Source organism: Diorhabda carinulata, chromosome 7, assembly GCF_026250575.1.
Source record: "Diorhabda carinulata isolate Delta chromosome 7, icDioCari1.1, whole genome shotgun sequence".
In the NCBI taxonomy this organism is placed as follows: Eukaryota; Metazoa; Arthropoda; class Insecta; order Coleoptera; family Chrysomelidae; genus Diorhabda; species Diorhabda carinulata.
This window is the reverse complement of record NC_079466.1, coordinates 19,225,915-19,241,570: the sequence shown is the minus strand read 5'-3', so window position 1 is coordinate 19,241,570 and position 15,656 is coordinate 19,225,915. Positions and strand designations below refer to the sequence as shown.

Below are 15,656 nucleotides of genomic sequence, written 5' to 3'. Positions count from 1 at the left end.
TAGCGGTTTGAGGGGTATAGTAATCTCAAACACCTGCAAAGTTTCATCTGGTAGGTATTCTGTTGAGACTAATGTAGTCTTAGTGTTTGGCTGCATGCAAGTCCGGTTTACCACCGGTATGAGACCTGCAATGGTTCTCCCGGTGGGTTGTAAGGTTACCGTGGATGGTGTTTAAAAGCACTCTGTAAGTATCCCGCTGAAACCGATTAAAAAGAATATAAACGAGGTAAAGGGTCGTATTGATGGAGATTTAAGGGTGGAATGGGAGCACGTGATTGTCCTTTGCCGGAAACCGTACTAGAGGCGAATGAGTGTAACGTGTTCGAGATAGAAATTGATGAGTTCAACAAATTGTGCGTGGTGTAGTTATTTCATGGGGAACTAGTGTACAGACTAGATAGAGCATCATTAACTAAATAAAGGTAAGATGAAGTCAACATTTAAATTCATTTTTTATAAAGAATAATTTATGACGCAGTATGAGTAATGACATTCGCAACAATTTTTTCTATCTCTGTAGAAATATTCATAAATCTCTATAACTTGAAAACAACTTTCATAGTGCAGAAATTTAATAACACTATTTTATACCATATTCTAAACATGCTATTCGGCATGTTACTTTTTTCGATTATTGTGGCTTAATTATAGTGTTCGAGTATTTGAAGAAATTTATTAGTTATCAAAAAATTCAAGGCTGCCAGGTAGGAGTTCATTGAAAAGTTGGTGGCGTCCAATTACATTCATTAATTCCGAAAAAACCATTAACAATAAATTTTGATTGTCAGCTTTGTTGTTCTGAATTCAACATTAGACTTTTAAAAATATAATGTTGTGGTAATTTTTACCATTTCTAGATTATTGTCTTCTAATGAAAACGGGTCCCAACTTTCTATCAAATACATCAAATTTCTGTCTTAATAATTCTGTAACAATTGACATCAAATAAGTTAACAATATAAATGATTTCAAATTCGCTTTTCGTATAAACAATAGGAATATCTGGGTTTCAAAAATATAACACACATTTTCAAACAAAAATATATTACCAAAAACATAATACTACAATACTAATAAGAGTACAAAAAATCTGTTTTTTTTTCAAATGTGACAAGATACTATAACTAGGTAGTTTTACCAAAATAAATATTTGTTCAAAAGATCTATTGTTATTCTGGGAACTTCTACTCTTGTTTGGTAAAAGAATGTGAATGAAGTAGTAAATAATTGGATCACTAAAGCTTTCAGTAGAAAAAGAGCACATAACCATAATACTTTTATAAAACTAGTGTACTGGTCATACAGGTACAATATTTTAGCAAATTATTCAATATTTTATAAAATGGAGATGTGCTCTTTTATAAACATATCAAATTGGATTATAGCACATGGTACAAGTGGGAGAGCAAAATTTTTTATAACATTGGATTCAAAGATTAGGGATTTCTGATGTTTCATCTGATAAATATTTGGGCAATTTTTAGTGATTTCATACTGTTTACTCCTACTACACCTATACTCACATTTGCACTGTTTGAAACAGGTTTCGATCACGCATCAAGAAGTTTGCCTTCAGAATCTAAATTCGATAAATTATCACACGCGCTTTAAGCAGTGTTATTGTGATTATTGGTGTAAACAATAATATCTAATTTAATATTTTAAATATTTGGTTTGATTTTATAAACTAGGCAATACGTAGTTGAGTGTGAGTTTTAAACTTAAAATCCAGAAAGTTCCGAAACTTTAAGCCGAACTCTTTTAATCCCATATAACAACTATAGATTTGAGATTTCGATCAAGACATATGCTATAAATATAACAACCATTCACACTGCGAAAGTGCATTACATGACTGTTCTTGAAAATGATCTGCGGTGCCACATTTCACGGCACTCAATGGGTTGTTGCATGTTGCTACACTGTAATTGTCCAAATAGCTCTCAACAACAAAGTTTCTGATCCTTGTATTGAGAAGAATGTTCCACCAAGAAGTCTCATCACCATAAGTTTTTTGACTTTTGGTGGTATCTTAAGAACCCTTTATATATTAAAAAAGTCGTATTCTAAGAGAAAAAGGGGACTAGACATTAATTTATTGTTCCTAGAGGATGGAGCTGCATGTTACTATACTGTAAGTGTCTAAATAGCTCTCAATAACAACGTTCTGATCCTTGGATTGGGAAGAATGTTCCACCTAGAAGTTCTGATTGTGCACCATATTTTTTTTGGCGGTATCTTGAGAACCCTGTATAAATTAAAAAATACGTATTCTAGGGGACTAGACATTAATTTATGGTTCCGGAAGGATGAAAGCTGCTTGTTACTACACTGTAATTGTCCAAATAACTCTCAACAACAAACTTTCTAATCCTTGGATTGGGAAGAATGTTATACCTAGAATTAATATTCTAGGAGAGAAAGAATTAGCATAGCGTTCAAATGTGACTGATGAAACACACTGACACTTTTAAAATGCTGCATTTTTTGATCTATGAATAAATATTCTATAATGTAGTTTTTGATTTTTATTTCGTTTTATAATACAAGACACCTTTTTCAATGACTATCTAGATCATTAAACGAAAAATGTGTGTGCATTCCATGCAAAGCATTTTCAGTTTTATATGAGATTAATAGTATTTTTAATCACTTTTTTGGAAAATCGTATTCAGCAGTTTTTCATATTTATATAAAAGCAAAGACTCAATGAATAAAATAAGTGGATAAGGAATGTACCAAGTAGCTAAATAAGTAACGTAATGTAATGAGTAGTGCTACTACTAAAGCTACTCCTTATTAATTTATTTGGCTTTTCAATATATTTTTTACAGCAAATTTTAGGAAAAACTTAATTCTTATTATTGTTACGGCCACTAGTTAATATTTAAAAAAACTGAAAATAATTTCCAGTAATTTCACTGGACCTGTTACATAACAATAATTTTTACCGAAAGGTCGTAAGTTAAGCGGTTTCACACTTATTTGGCCCGGTACAAGGACATTCTCATTAATTCTTGTTTCTTCAACTTTATATTTTTCAATGTAGCAGATTTATCGAGGATGGTTCATTTCTGGCATCTTTGTATTTTTTAACTTTTGTTTTTTTATTTATTCTATCCATGAAGGATTCAAGTCGTTTTCGATTGAAGGATTTTCTTTTCAATAAATCTCTTGAATTTCAGTAAGCTTTGTAATATTGGATTTACCATTGTCTGTTATAGAATTGAATAGTATTTTTATGAAATAATTCCACATCAAATTATTCAATTTCATTGTAAATATTGCGCGATCCACATCAGGTATCATTATTAAACAGTTCTGAATATAACACATTATACATATATGTGAAAATAATTGGATCTTGGTACTAAGATGGAATGTAGTTAATACTAATTTATTGAAAATAGTTCATTTTCCTATCCCACTGTACTGTGCAATAACCATAAAGCAAATGTCTTTACAGACAATTAGAAAGTATGTATGATACGACACTGAAAAAAGAAAAACACAACTACTACTATGAAAGCACACACCATTTATACCTGCGTAAACTATTGACTATAAATATGTTAAATATATATAATCTCTATACTCTATACAACATTATTAATAATTTATTTATACAAATGTTCCCTTTACTTTTTTTGCAACAATATGTATATATGTAGGTATCAAATTTAGATGAATAAATATGTGTTTCGGGTTCTGAACTAATAAAAATCAGATGAAATTAATATGAATTTGTGACTTTTTCAGAACCCTATATAGTCTTTCTTTATTTTGATTATTTGAATAATAAATAGAATCCAAGGTATCAAGACTACCTCAAATGATAAACACAAATAACATACAATAAAAATTATTAACAAATATAACCGGATCATAAAATTAAGTAGGATTTTTCACCATGCGCTTTTGCCTGAAATCGTACACACGGCGACAAAAGAAAACCATTTCTGGAGATACTAAGGTCATGGGAGGTTGCATGTGATATCTAGGATATGGTTCAGGATTAGGGATACAGGGCAATGATTCTTCTATCCCCGATTCAATGCGTTTGTACGTTTTGCGGTATCTGAAATAAACATTAATAATTAGAATGTTATCAGCCTAGAAAGAAAAATTATTTAGTGTTTATCAGTAATTATAGGCTAGCCATACGTCCCGTTTCAAACGGGACAGTCCCGTTATTTTACGTTTTTGAGGTTGTCCCGTTTACGTTTACGAAAAGTCCCGTAATACAAAAATTTGAATTATTTGAGTGTTATAAAATAAGTAAAAACTATTACTTGGTAATTTCTTATTAAACATTCGGTCAAGATTTAGAATCACTTCTAGAATATTGATAATGAAATCAATTCTGTGTGTTAAGCCCTACTGCGTCGATTGCTCATACGCCGAGTCGCATTGGGATAAGGCTACTTTTGGGCAGTGGGATGGTGCATAAACATGCTTAACTATAAAATATTTTTATTTAGCTTTGGGTTAGGCCAGTATGATTTGATTATGGAGTCAATAAATCTCAAAAAACATTATTAGATTGATTAATGTTTAGAAGGTACAAATAAGATTTCATGAATCTAAGTTAGCACTCCAACTTCGCAAGTTTAGAAACTACTTGTTTCGATAAATCTAAACTAGTGCATGTAATGGCGTACTGCTTGATTGAAGAAGTCTTTTCTCGTATTATCACTTTTGAATTGTGTGTTTCAAAAGCTTTTTCATTTAACCTTTCCTCTATATATTAAAAAAAACAAAGTACAGCGCGTCTGTATCTCTGTTGGCGATAAACTCAAAAACAACTGAACAGATTTTGATGCGCTTTCCATCAATAGATAGAATGACTTCAGATGAAGGTTTGGGCATATAATATCGAGGTTTTGTAGGAGGGTTGCCTTTTAAGTTTTTAGAATCGAATAATAGGTGACGTTGTGGTACAACTGTATTTGTGAACATTGACGTTTGTTATTGCGAAGCCAGTAGCAATTCAATAATTGAGTGAGTTGTTGATAGTGGACGTTTAAAGGAGAAAGTTTCTGTAAAGAATGAAAATCACCCGTTATCGCTTATGTTGGATGATTTTAAAAAAGGTCTTACTTAACAACAATGCATAGAATCGTTCAGTGGTACTTTTGGTAAGAAGAATCACCATTAGAGAAGACTGTTCACAATTGGTTTGCGGCATTCGTGATGACGTCAGTGATAAATATCCAGACAGTCGGCCAAAATCGATTGTTCTTTCGGTGCTGTGCGCAACATGATATAAGAAAATTGGCATATGACTTACAGAGAAATAGGAACATCTCTTAGGATATCTCAGACTGCAATACGAATATTTAGGTGTGAGAAAGATATGCTCCAGATGGATTGATTCCACATGTCAGCTCCCATAAAGCAAGTCAACAACTAAATATTGGAAGTAGAAAAACATCGAATTAATATTTCGTTGTCCATATTTCACTGGATTTATCTCCAAATGACTTTTTCTTGTTCCCCACTGTCAAACAAAAGATGCACAGACAGCGATTTTCATAATTTCAAGAAGCTTCTATAGACTTTCAAAACGATGTAGCTTCAGAGTAGAAAAAATGTTTCCAGAATTGGTTTGAGCGTCCAAAAATATGTAGACCTTAACAGGGAAGATTTAGAAACGAGATTGAACACTTTATTTCGAAATTATTCGTTTCTGTTTCACTTTTTGTGAGAATTAAAAGGCAACCCTCGTATCTATTGATTAAAATAAGATTATAATTATTGGAATCACTAAATATTATAAAATCGATATATTATAAAATAGATAGGGTGCTCATAAGAAAGAAATTATGATTTGTCAATATTTGGTATCAATTATTGGATATATCATGATAATTGTAGGAATTTTCGGAAAAAGTCAAAACACCGTCTTTGAAAACACCTCTAATCCCTTTGAGATGTAATGAAATAATGCATTCCTGTTTTATAGATCTGAAATTCGTTTACTCAATAAAACTTTTTATATCTTAAGAATAACTGTAAAAAATTTACGCGCGCAAAAATAAATTTAAGTACGTTTTTAACACCGATGGGATGGACTCGTTTAATGTGACGAGTATCCAGTCAAGCAGAAGTTAGCAATATTGTAAATAAAGAAATATTTCAGTTTATGTTCATGATATCCATATAATAGAATGTATAGAAATACTTTAAATATAATAGACGTAATATTATATAAATCATAGAATTAATATAACTAGCGAGAACCTATGGGACCTTGTTCAAGTGGATCCGAATGGGCTTGCTGAAAAAATATCGATGTTTCGATGTTTCGATATTTTTTATTCAATATATCGATATTTTTAACCGATATATGTATTGATCAAACGTATCGAAATATCGATACAAAATTTCCCGTATCGAAAATTGTATCGAAAACGATAACTGTCGTAGCTGGAATCCAAATCCGTAAAAAATAGGAAGGAACAAAAAAACTGTATTGTCTATGTGTCTATGTCTATGACTGTTGAGTATTATGCTTTGTTTACTATGCATTTATGAGTATATAGCAATAGTAATAGCCTCAATCTCGTGACTTGTTTTCTTTTTTCTAAATTGGAATTTGTGTTTCACGATGTGAATCATGTCGTCGACCAGCAGTAGTGCTATGTGGAATTTTTTTGAAAAGACCAATAAATATAATATACGGTGCCTAAAATTTTATCTGATAGAAGAAATGCGCCAGATATGCTAACATCATCGCAGCTGAATTTCATCTTAGATCATTATGTGAGTGCTAGTTTAGCAATACCAATTACTATTTTGCTGGCGCAACGATTGCAACACGAAAAACCCTCAACATTATTAGGTATCGCCGTAAAAACTAGTTGGTTGCAAGGGATGACTACATGACTATGGCTCCTGGAAGAAAATTTCTACTTGACAAAAGCTACTATATTATGCACCTCAGTTCCCCATCTAGCTATTTAGTTTTCACATGCATAGGCTTAAAAAATTCAGCCAGCTTTTGTCACCTGAAATAACTGAATTTACAGCACTGTGACCTCTCGATTCAAAGTGTTTTAACATTTTTTTGCATCAAATTACTCGTGGATTTCTGCTAAATGCTTATAAATGATTCGTCTTTAATTATAGCTTATCTCACAAGTTTACTGTTTTTTTCAATTAAGAATTTTTTCTTGAGATATTAAATTCATCTGATTCTAAAAACCTCTTTGAGTGACAATACACAAAAATATTCAGTTTGTTGATTTTTGTTGATATCTTTTTGTTTTTTTTTAAATTGAAATCGTCTAATTGAACCGTTGAATTTTTAAAGAATTTGTTTTTTTCAAAATTTAAATTACAAAAATCAGGAGGTGATTGCTCGTATGAAATTAAGATTAATTAAGATGTGTTTTTTCTATAACAAAATTTTCTCAACCCACCCCTTTCCGAAATATCACCCTTAAAAAGTAGTGACTTAAATTGTTGGTAATTTCACCCCAGTATAATGTACAGGATTTGAAAAAATTTGGAATTTGAAAAAATATACCCGAGTTAGTCCTTTGCAAGTGCACAAAAATTATAAAATTTCAAGTTTAGAAAGACTCATTAATACACTGATCTTCTTAGGCAATATATGGATTTAATACTTTATAGAAAATAATTTGATTTATAGTTGAAAGATGAGAAAAAATATAATTCCCATCATCAACTCTCACTTAATTGTGATATTATCATAGAAAATTCAATATTTTCATATTTACCTGCAGTACTCGTTGAATGTGAGTACATAACATTTATCATCAATACATGCAACACTGTTTGAATCTTTATGCCTGGAAGCAAAAACTTCATCTGGCTGATCAATTGGTAGCCTTCCTTGTTCCGTGTGCTCAGGACGATAATACCACAATAACGACATCATCATTTCACCTAGAAAATTTAAGCGAAAAACGTTTAAGTAAACATAACCTAACTTTGAATCTATCAGATATAATACAATTATGAACATAAATGTTATCTTGATCATATTATTAGTAAGGTTTAAGATAGTATGGAATTACTAACGTTAATTCTTGTGAGAAGGCCTACAAGAATTGGTCAATTCTATCAACGAAATTGGAACCAAATACGGACTCACAATAAACACGTATAAAACCGAACTAATGGTCATAAGCAGACAACAACACGGCGAAGCTCAATTACTTGTCAATGGAAATAACATGGAGAGAGTCAATAAGTTTAAATATACCTTGGATGTATGTTAAATGAAAAATGGGATTGCGACGAGGAAGTTAAAACTCGGATAGCAATTGAAAAAACAGCTTTTGCAAAGTTTACCGACGAGAAGTCTGCCTAAGCCTTAGATTGAGGGAGATAAACTTGTATATTTGGCCAATCCATTTGTATGGTGTGGACACGTGGTCCCTGAAAGTGAGATCCTTAAACAGGATAGAAGCAATGGAAATATGGCTGTTGCGCAGACTTCTACGGATCCCATGGACCGAGCACATGAACGAATTAAGAAGTAGTGAGGAGAATGGGTGTGGAAAAAGAACTGATCGCGGTGATTAAGCAACGAAAAATATTTTATTTGGGACATATCCTGCGAGGACGGAGGTATTCAACTCTCAAGCTCATACTACTGACGGGAAAGATCGACGGAAGGAGATGACCAGGTCGTAAACAACATTCCTGGATACGGAATATAAGAGACTGGTGCAGGTGCAGGTGCAGGTGCAGGTGCAGACTGGTGGTGCTGTTTGTAAGCAGCTTGGTATGATGATAATGTCAACTGAAAAACTCGTGGTTCATTATTTGATTAATTATATTAATCTAGTTATATTTGATTGTTGGCCAAAGTTATTTTTCAAGACGGAGACAGCTCCTGACTTAACAAACTTTTGGATCAAAATGTCTTGCATTTTTTGACGTCTGAAAAATTTCACGTTTGAGAAATCTCATAGGTGAAACCAATATTTTCTTTTGTCACTATGTTTTTTCGAAATAAACTTCATATATAGATTAAAGATAAAAATTCGCTTGGTAAAAGTAAAATGGAAAGAAATTCATGAAATCGCAAAGATGATCATAGATAATGAAAGATTATAGATAATCAGATGGATACATGACGTAATAAATGACGTTGTGTGCGTTTGGGAATTTTGAAAGAGAAGATTAAATATTGTAATTGAGATAAAGGGTCTCACAAATGTGTAATTTTGTAAAACAAAGTATTGACTACTTCTTCACAAACAGAGTTTGCTTCTTATACAGCCATTCTTTTCAATTTGGTACATTTCCATATTAAACAACCGATAATTATAAGTAGAGAGCAAAATATTTTCCAAAGTAAGTTCACTAAAATCTTTTATCAGAGAAAATAGTTAACTAAGCGATTTATTCCATATTCTCTTTTTAATAATTACGTACCCACTTTTTTCAAAAACTTTATTTATTAAGAACAATATATCAGACACAAAAATGTGTTCTGCAAATCTATGACAGTATATTTATCACTTACCATCTTCAGGATTTTCCCAGAGTGCAGCGATTTTTGCTACAAACGGAAGATCATTTTTTCTTGGTCCTGCCTTAAGAAGGACACAGTCTTTGGGAGCAATTTTGTCACCACCTTCATGTCTCATTGCTGGATAACATCTTCTTAATATCGTTAGTTCATCACTCTATAAAAACAAAATATAGGTTAGTGGTAGTTGTGATAGAAAATCTTAAAAATTCTTCGATATTATAATTTTATGATAATTATAATATATAACTCGTCTGTCAAAGCTTCATATATCAATGGCAGAAATATCAAATTATAGGAAGATGGCGAGAATTCTTCAACGAATTATTAAATATAATAAAGCACGTAGAAATGATAAATGAACTGCAGTTCAGACATAAATGTACGTATACAATTTGATAGATATATATAGGTGTCGTTCACTTTACCCAGATGGTGAAACCGTGTTAGGTAATAAACGTAAAATTTCTATATCACAATTTATAATCAAATTGTCAATTAAGAAACATTCAATATTTATTTAATACAGTAGTTTTCGCTTGTTGGCGTTCATAATTAATATTGAGAAATTATAGTTTTAGAGCCCACGGCATATCTTGAAAATTGTCTTCATACACACCGTTAATGTACCACGTTTCAAAAGGAATAGCGGGATTTTGACGTTTTCTAATATTAATTATATTAAATTTACAGTAATAAATTATATATCAAACTCAGTTTTGCTTGTTAGCAGGACTGAACAATCGCGCGCAATGTTTCCAATCATGCAGAGTAGACTGGAGAACAGAAAGGTGTTTGCAATGACGAAATTAGTAATTATTGTGTTCCGTATCAAGTTTTGAGATTCCTTGTAAATTGAGTTCGTTCTGCAACGTATAGAAGATCAGATTATTATTGTGATGAATAACGCTTCAAATCATAGACGTCGGAGCGAACGTAAGGCAATAACCGCTACCATATTAAGGAATTGTAACAGATACTACAACTAGAGTTAATGGCTACACTACAAAACTAAATCGAGTTACGTTACACAATGGTAGATAATGTTGGTTGAAAGTAGGAAATTGAGAAAAATAGAAACAAGATTTAGGATGTGTTGCATGGTTGCCATTCAAACATGTCCTGAAAAACGTAGAGACTGCAATTATGGATTTTTCAATTGTATATATGTCTTACATTAGTCCATGAAATCTTATAATCTCTATATTAACTCTGCCTAAATTCTATGAGTCGCAGATACCGCATATACCAAAATTTTATGGTTAAGTATGTTTTTACCGCAATATTTGATAACAAGAACCATCATTTGAAGTAATGAAAAAGAATGACAAAACTAATACTATAGCTAAGTTCAAGCAAAGTTCAAAAAATTCGTTCGGAAACTTTAGTGGATTAATAATTTCTGTAATTATAATTGGGTATTACTAAAGTCGATATAGTTGCTACATAAGTTTGATATAGACAAATAAAAACATATATAATTGGAGATGGGTTTAATATTTTTCAAAATATTCTCTATTAAGATCAATTTTCTTTTGCTTGCGTTTGAACTAATTTTCATTCCGAAAACATGTGATTTGAATGCATCAACCGCTTCTTCTAGTGTAGAAAACGTTGACTTCGCATTTTATTTTTGATCTACAGGAATAAAAAATCAATGGGTGCCATAAAAGAACAGTACGGCGGATGAGCCATCAATTCGATGTTTTGACTGTTTTAACTTTTGCGAGATCATCCACAAAGTGCATATCGCTCATTTCAGCGGTTGTATATATTTTATAATATGAATAAATCAAAATAATAGTAGATTTGTCAACGCAAAAATGACTTACAAGTAATCTCCAAAGTAACTATGTATCGATAATAGAGTTTCATTCTACTAAAATTTGAATAAACAAAAAGTATGCAGGAATAAACTTCAATATTAAGAAATGTTCTTGAATAAATAGATATTCGAAGCAAAATTTTTATTTCATAAAAGTTAATACGATAAAAAGCATTTTATAATAAAAAAATTCGAGGTTGCTAATGATTTTAAAATTAATAAGTTAAGGGTTACTAATTGCAACCCCATATAACGTAACAGTAATGATAAAATACTGGTGGTTATGCCTTGTACGGTTGTAAGTTCTTATTTTTACTTAAATTTGAGAAACGGAAAAATAGAAATTTGACTCATTACCTTGTAAGAGAATTTAGGAAAAATCCGTACTGGGTCAGTTCAAATTTTATGTGTGCCTTGTCTTCTTAACAACATGTGTACATTTTGAGAAAGTATATAAACTTTATAATTCAGAATTCATAATTTATTCTTTTAAATTTTAAGGAAAATAAAATTTTTTGGTAGGTGCATATAGAGCAGTGTTTCCCAACGTGCCCGTCCCCCCAGGGAGCGAATTTGATTTCATTCAAATACAATGCTATATATCGGTGCCAAATTTAATTATTAGGTATAATCTGGCTTGATATGACCAAAATATCAACTGGGTGTTGGCGTCGTTAAGTAAACAACCCTGCGGCAGACAACTGGGTCCGCGGGATACCCCGGACTTCTCTCTGTAGTATTCCACAGCTTACAGTTGGTGTTAATTTGAAATAAGATTACTTACAAACTGTTGTAAAAGCTCCCTTATTTAATAAATATACAAATTATATAGATATCATTGGTAAGTACTTGCTTTTATTTCTTTATCTTTGAATAACTAAATATATTAAATAAAGAAACAAATAAAAGTTTTGTCGATCCAAAAGCGATAATAAATGGTTTCATTACTTTTACCGAGTTGAACAGTTTCTTGGCTCCAAAAATGTGAAGTGACTCTCGCCGCTTTACTTTATTATTGTCAATCATTTGAATATTCTATCTGCTTAGAAAGTATTGCTGATTCAAGACAAATCGATTTATTATCTGGTATATCAAATATGCAAGAAGAACTCATAGAATTGCAAAATGATTAGTCAGTTGAAAATATAAAAGGAGGAAAGTTATGGCTTTGTGAGGAAACAGATATCAAACACCCGAATTAATTGAAATGTGCAATGAAACTATTGCTACCGTTTCCATCTGTGGAATAGGTGCTGTAAATTATTTACTGGTAAAAAAAGAAATATAACACAACGTGAGGACTTTAGACTGAGCTAACCAAATTGGAACCTAATAAAAAATCTCTATGCAGCAAGCATCAAGCACAAAGATCTCAGTAAATTGAAATAATAAATTAAGATACAAAAATTTCGATTCTAATTATTTGTAATTTGAATTCCAGTTTTTCATTATATATTTCGAAAATTTAGTTACTACTTACAGTTTTTCGAACACAATAGATCCTTTGGGTCGTAGTGTATATGACACCCCCATCTACTGTGCTTAGTTAACAATTACCTATTTAAAGTTTCTCAAGAGAACAATTAAATATTTTGTGTATTACATAGGGGGGCATAAGAATGCTAGAAAGGCTAAAGTGGGGCGCGGCACTGATCTAGAGGGTAAATAGTACAAAATCCAAAGCAAAAAATATCCAAAAGTGAGAAACAGGGGTTGTAATACGTCAATATTGCCACAAACTTTCTTAATAATCTGCATTTAGAGAAAAAAATCGTTTACCAAAGGGCTGAAAGCAAACAAATTTTGAGTTTAAAATAAGAACTACTATTCTTATAGAATAAAAATAAAAAATTTTGTCTAAAATTAATCGTTTTTTCACAAAACGCGATTTAAAGCCATTATGTAATGTTGCCTTTTTATTTTCCTGCCACTGCGGGATTGATGCACTATGGGAAAACAAGCTTTAGTAACTTTGTTGAGAGTCATCGTAGAGACAAGCATCTAAGTACGTTTTATTTCTCACAATCTCTAGTTTATTTTCCAATCAAAGTTTTCTGGGAATGCCATCGAAGAACTAGTTTTTTATTAGTTTTGAATATGGAAGAGTAGGGGACCGAAACAGAGATCCGAAAGAGTTACATTCATGTTATGTCTTATTGTTCATTCCATACTGTTTCAAGCGTATTTAAAAAAAATTATTTCAACTTTTTAGTTTGATGTGCTTTAGAAGCGCGTTTTTTAGTTTTCCTAAACCATATTTTTCATTTTTTGGTGTCATATGAAAGCGTGTTTTTTGGTTTTTTTAAATTATATTTATTTTCCACTTTTTAGTTCGATTTATTGTTATAGTCATTAGTATTGTAAATCTCCAACAGAGGATAAACAGTTGTAAAATTGTAAAATTTGTTTCGATGTAAATATGCAGTGATAATTTTTAAAAATTTATAAAAATTTTTCACAGCGTGTACGGGATTTGAAGCGACTACCGGCAAATCCGGAGGTTGACGCCTTAGCCCACTACTCAGCTAACGAACGCATTCAAAGTGGTGGGATATACGAACAGTAATAAGCCACAAAGAAGGGTTACAAACAAACAAGCTCACAAACAAACCCACATACAAGGGAAGCTAATATAAGCATTTTAAAAAGATGAGAACTTCGACTATATCTAGGGCATACCTAAGTGTTTATATTCAAATATTTAATATTTTTATGATGTTATTCTAGATCCTATTTTTAAGAAAATAGATTAAGTGGGCCTGGGATTATTTCGCATATACACTACTAAACATATTAAACGTAGTACAGAATGATTTATTGCCCCAAATATCTGCGATTATTTATGGAATAAAATACAATTTATTTGAAGAATGTTATAAAAGAAATCAAATAATCCATCCACAACATGGTCGATATTTTCAATGTTGAAGATTCCTTTAGAAATCAATGAAAGCAAAGGGCACAAGGTTAAAAAATCTAGAATTTTGGCAAAAGATCACTTGGTAACATTTCTAGATTCCTGATACGACATTTCTAATGATTGAAGTAAGTACAATTTCCAACATTAAATACCTATATTTCATTTATAAACAGTTTTCAATGAATTTCATATAAAAAATTCTACTTTATCCTCAGCGAAATGTTATTCTATTGCGTTTGTATTCTCAAATTTCAAAATTCCGTAACGTAATTGCTAGAGTGCAAGACTCGGACAATATTCACACAGAGGCGACAATACACACACTTGATATTTAAATAACGAGTTCCTCTGTTTTTAATCAATATATATGGGAGTCGGGAGGATCGCACCAAACTCCAGGAGTGTATTATACACGTGAAAATAATGTAAAAAACTCATATGTTCTTATCCGATTTTCAAAAATGTTCATTTAGCTTTCCACTTATATTTGAATGTATGCCATGTTCGAGGCTCAAAGGCATTTGATAATTGTACAGTGAACAGTAACTGAACGTTTAATTTCGAATTTATGTGATTGTTAGTGTTGCAAAATGCCAGATACTTATTCAAATTTAGAATATTGCAAATATGGTGTTTGTTTTTGGTTTCTGTAACGGAAATGCTACAGCTGCTGCTGAAGAATATCGTCAACGTTTTCCACACCAAAGATATCCTGATAAAAACGTATTTATTAGTTTTTAACAAATTGTGCGAGACTGGTAAGCTTCCCAGTGCTAACATATCATCTGAACGAGCTATTCGACAAGGTTTGGTAGAAGTAAAAAATATTCTGCATCTAGTAGAAGAAGATGCAACTACTAGCTCACGGAAAATTGCCACTTAATTGGGAATTCCACAAAAAAGGGTGATCAAACACTCCACGAACAAGGTTTATATCCTTATCACGTACAGATAGTACAGCACCTACAACCAGAGGATTACGCTAACCTTATGGAGTTTTGTCGGTGGGTAAATAATAATCATCGTGTTGTATCGAGTATACTCTTTACGGATGAAGCTACATTTACCCGTGATGGCATTAATAATACTCGTAACTGTCATGTATGGTCGGACGAAAATCCCCACACAACAGTCGAAAGCAATTTTCAATATCGGTTTTCTGTAAACGTGTGGTGTGGTTTGGTTGACAGTTATTTAACTGGCCCTTTCATTTTGGAGAATCGTCTCACAGGAGACAACTACCTAAATTTTTTACAAAATTAATTACAAGGCCTACCAGAGGATGTTTCTGTAAATATTAGAATGCAGATGTACTATCAGCACGTTGGAGCTCCTGCACATGTCGCTCGTCAGGTCAAGCAACATTTGGACGAACGTTTTCCAGCGCGTTGGATTGGTCG

At 31.9% G+C, this 15,656-nt stretch overlaps 1 protein-coding gene across 2 annotated transcripts in view; it reads right to left on the bottom strand.

Annotated features, from left to right (window-relative positions):
- Positions 1-1,027: 1,027 nt before the first annotated feature.
- Positions 1,028-15,656, bottom strand: part of LOC130896350 (uncharacterized) — a 207,387-nt gene continuing 192,758 nt past the window's right edge. For both annotated transcript variants that reach the window (XM_057804365.1, XM_057804366.1), the window contains exons 9-11: positions 9,506-9,668; positions 7,746-7,914; positions 1,028-4,078 (exon numbers count right to left, since the gene is read on the bottom strand). In XM_057804365.1, the coding sequence (XP_057660348.1) occupies positions 3,892-4,078; positions 7,746-7,914; positions 9,506-9,668 (519 nt within the window). In that variant the 3' untranslated portion in view covers positions 1,028-3,891. The remainder of the gene's footprint in view (positions 4,079-7,745; positions 7,915-9,505; positions 9,669-15,656) is intronic.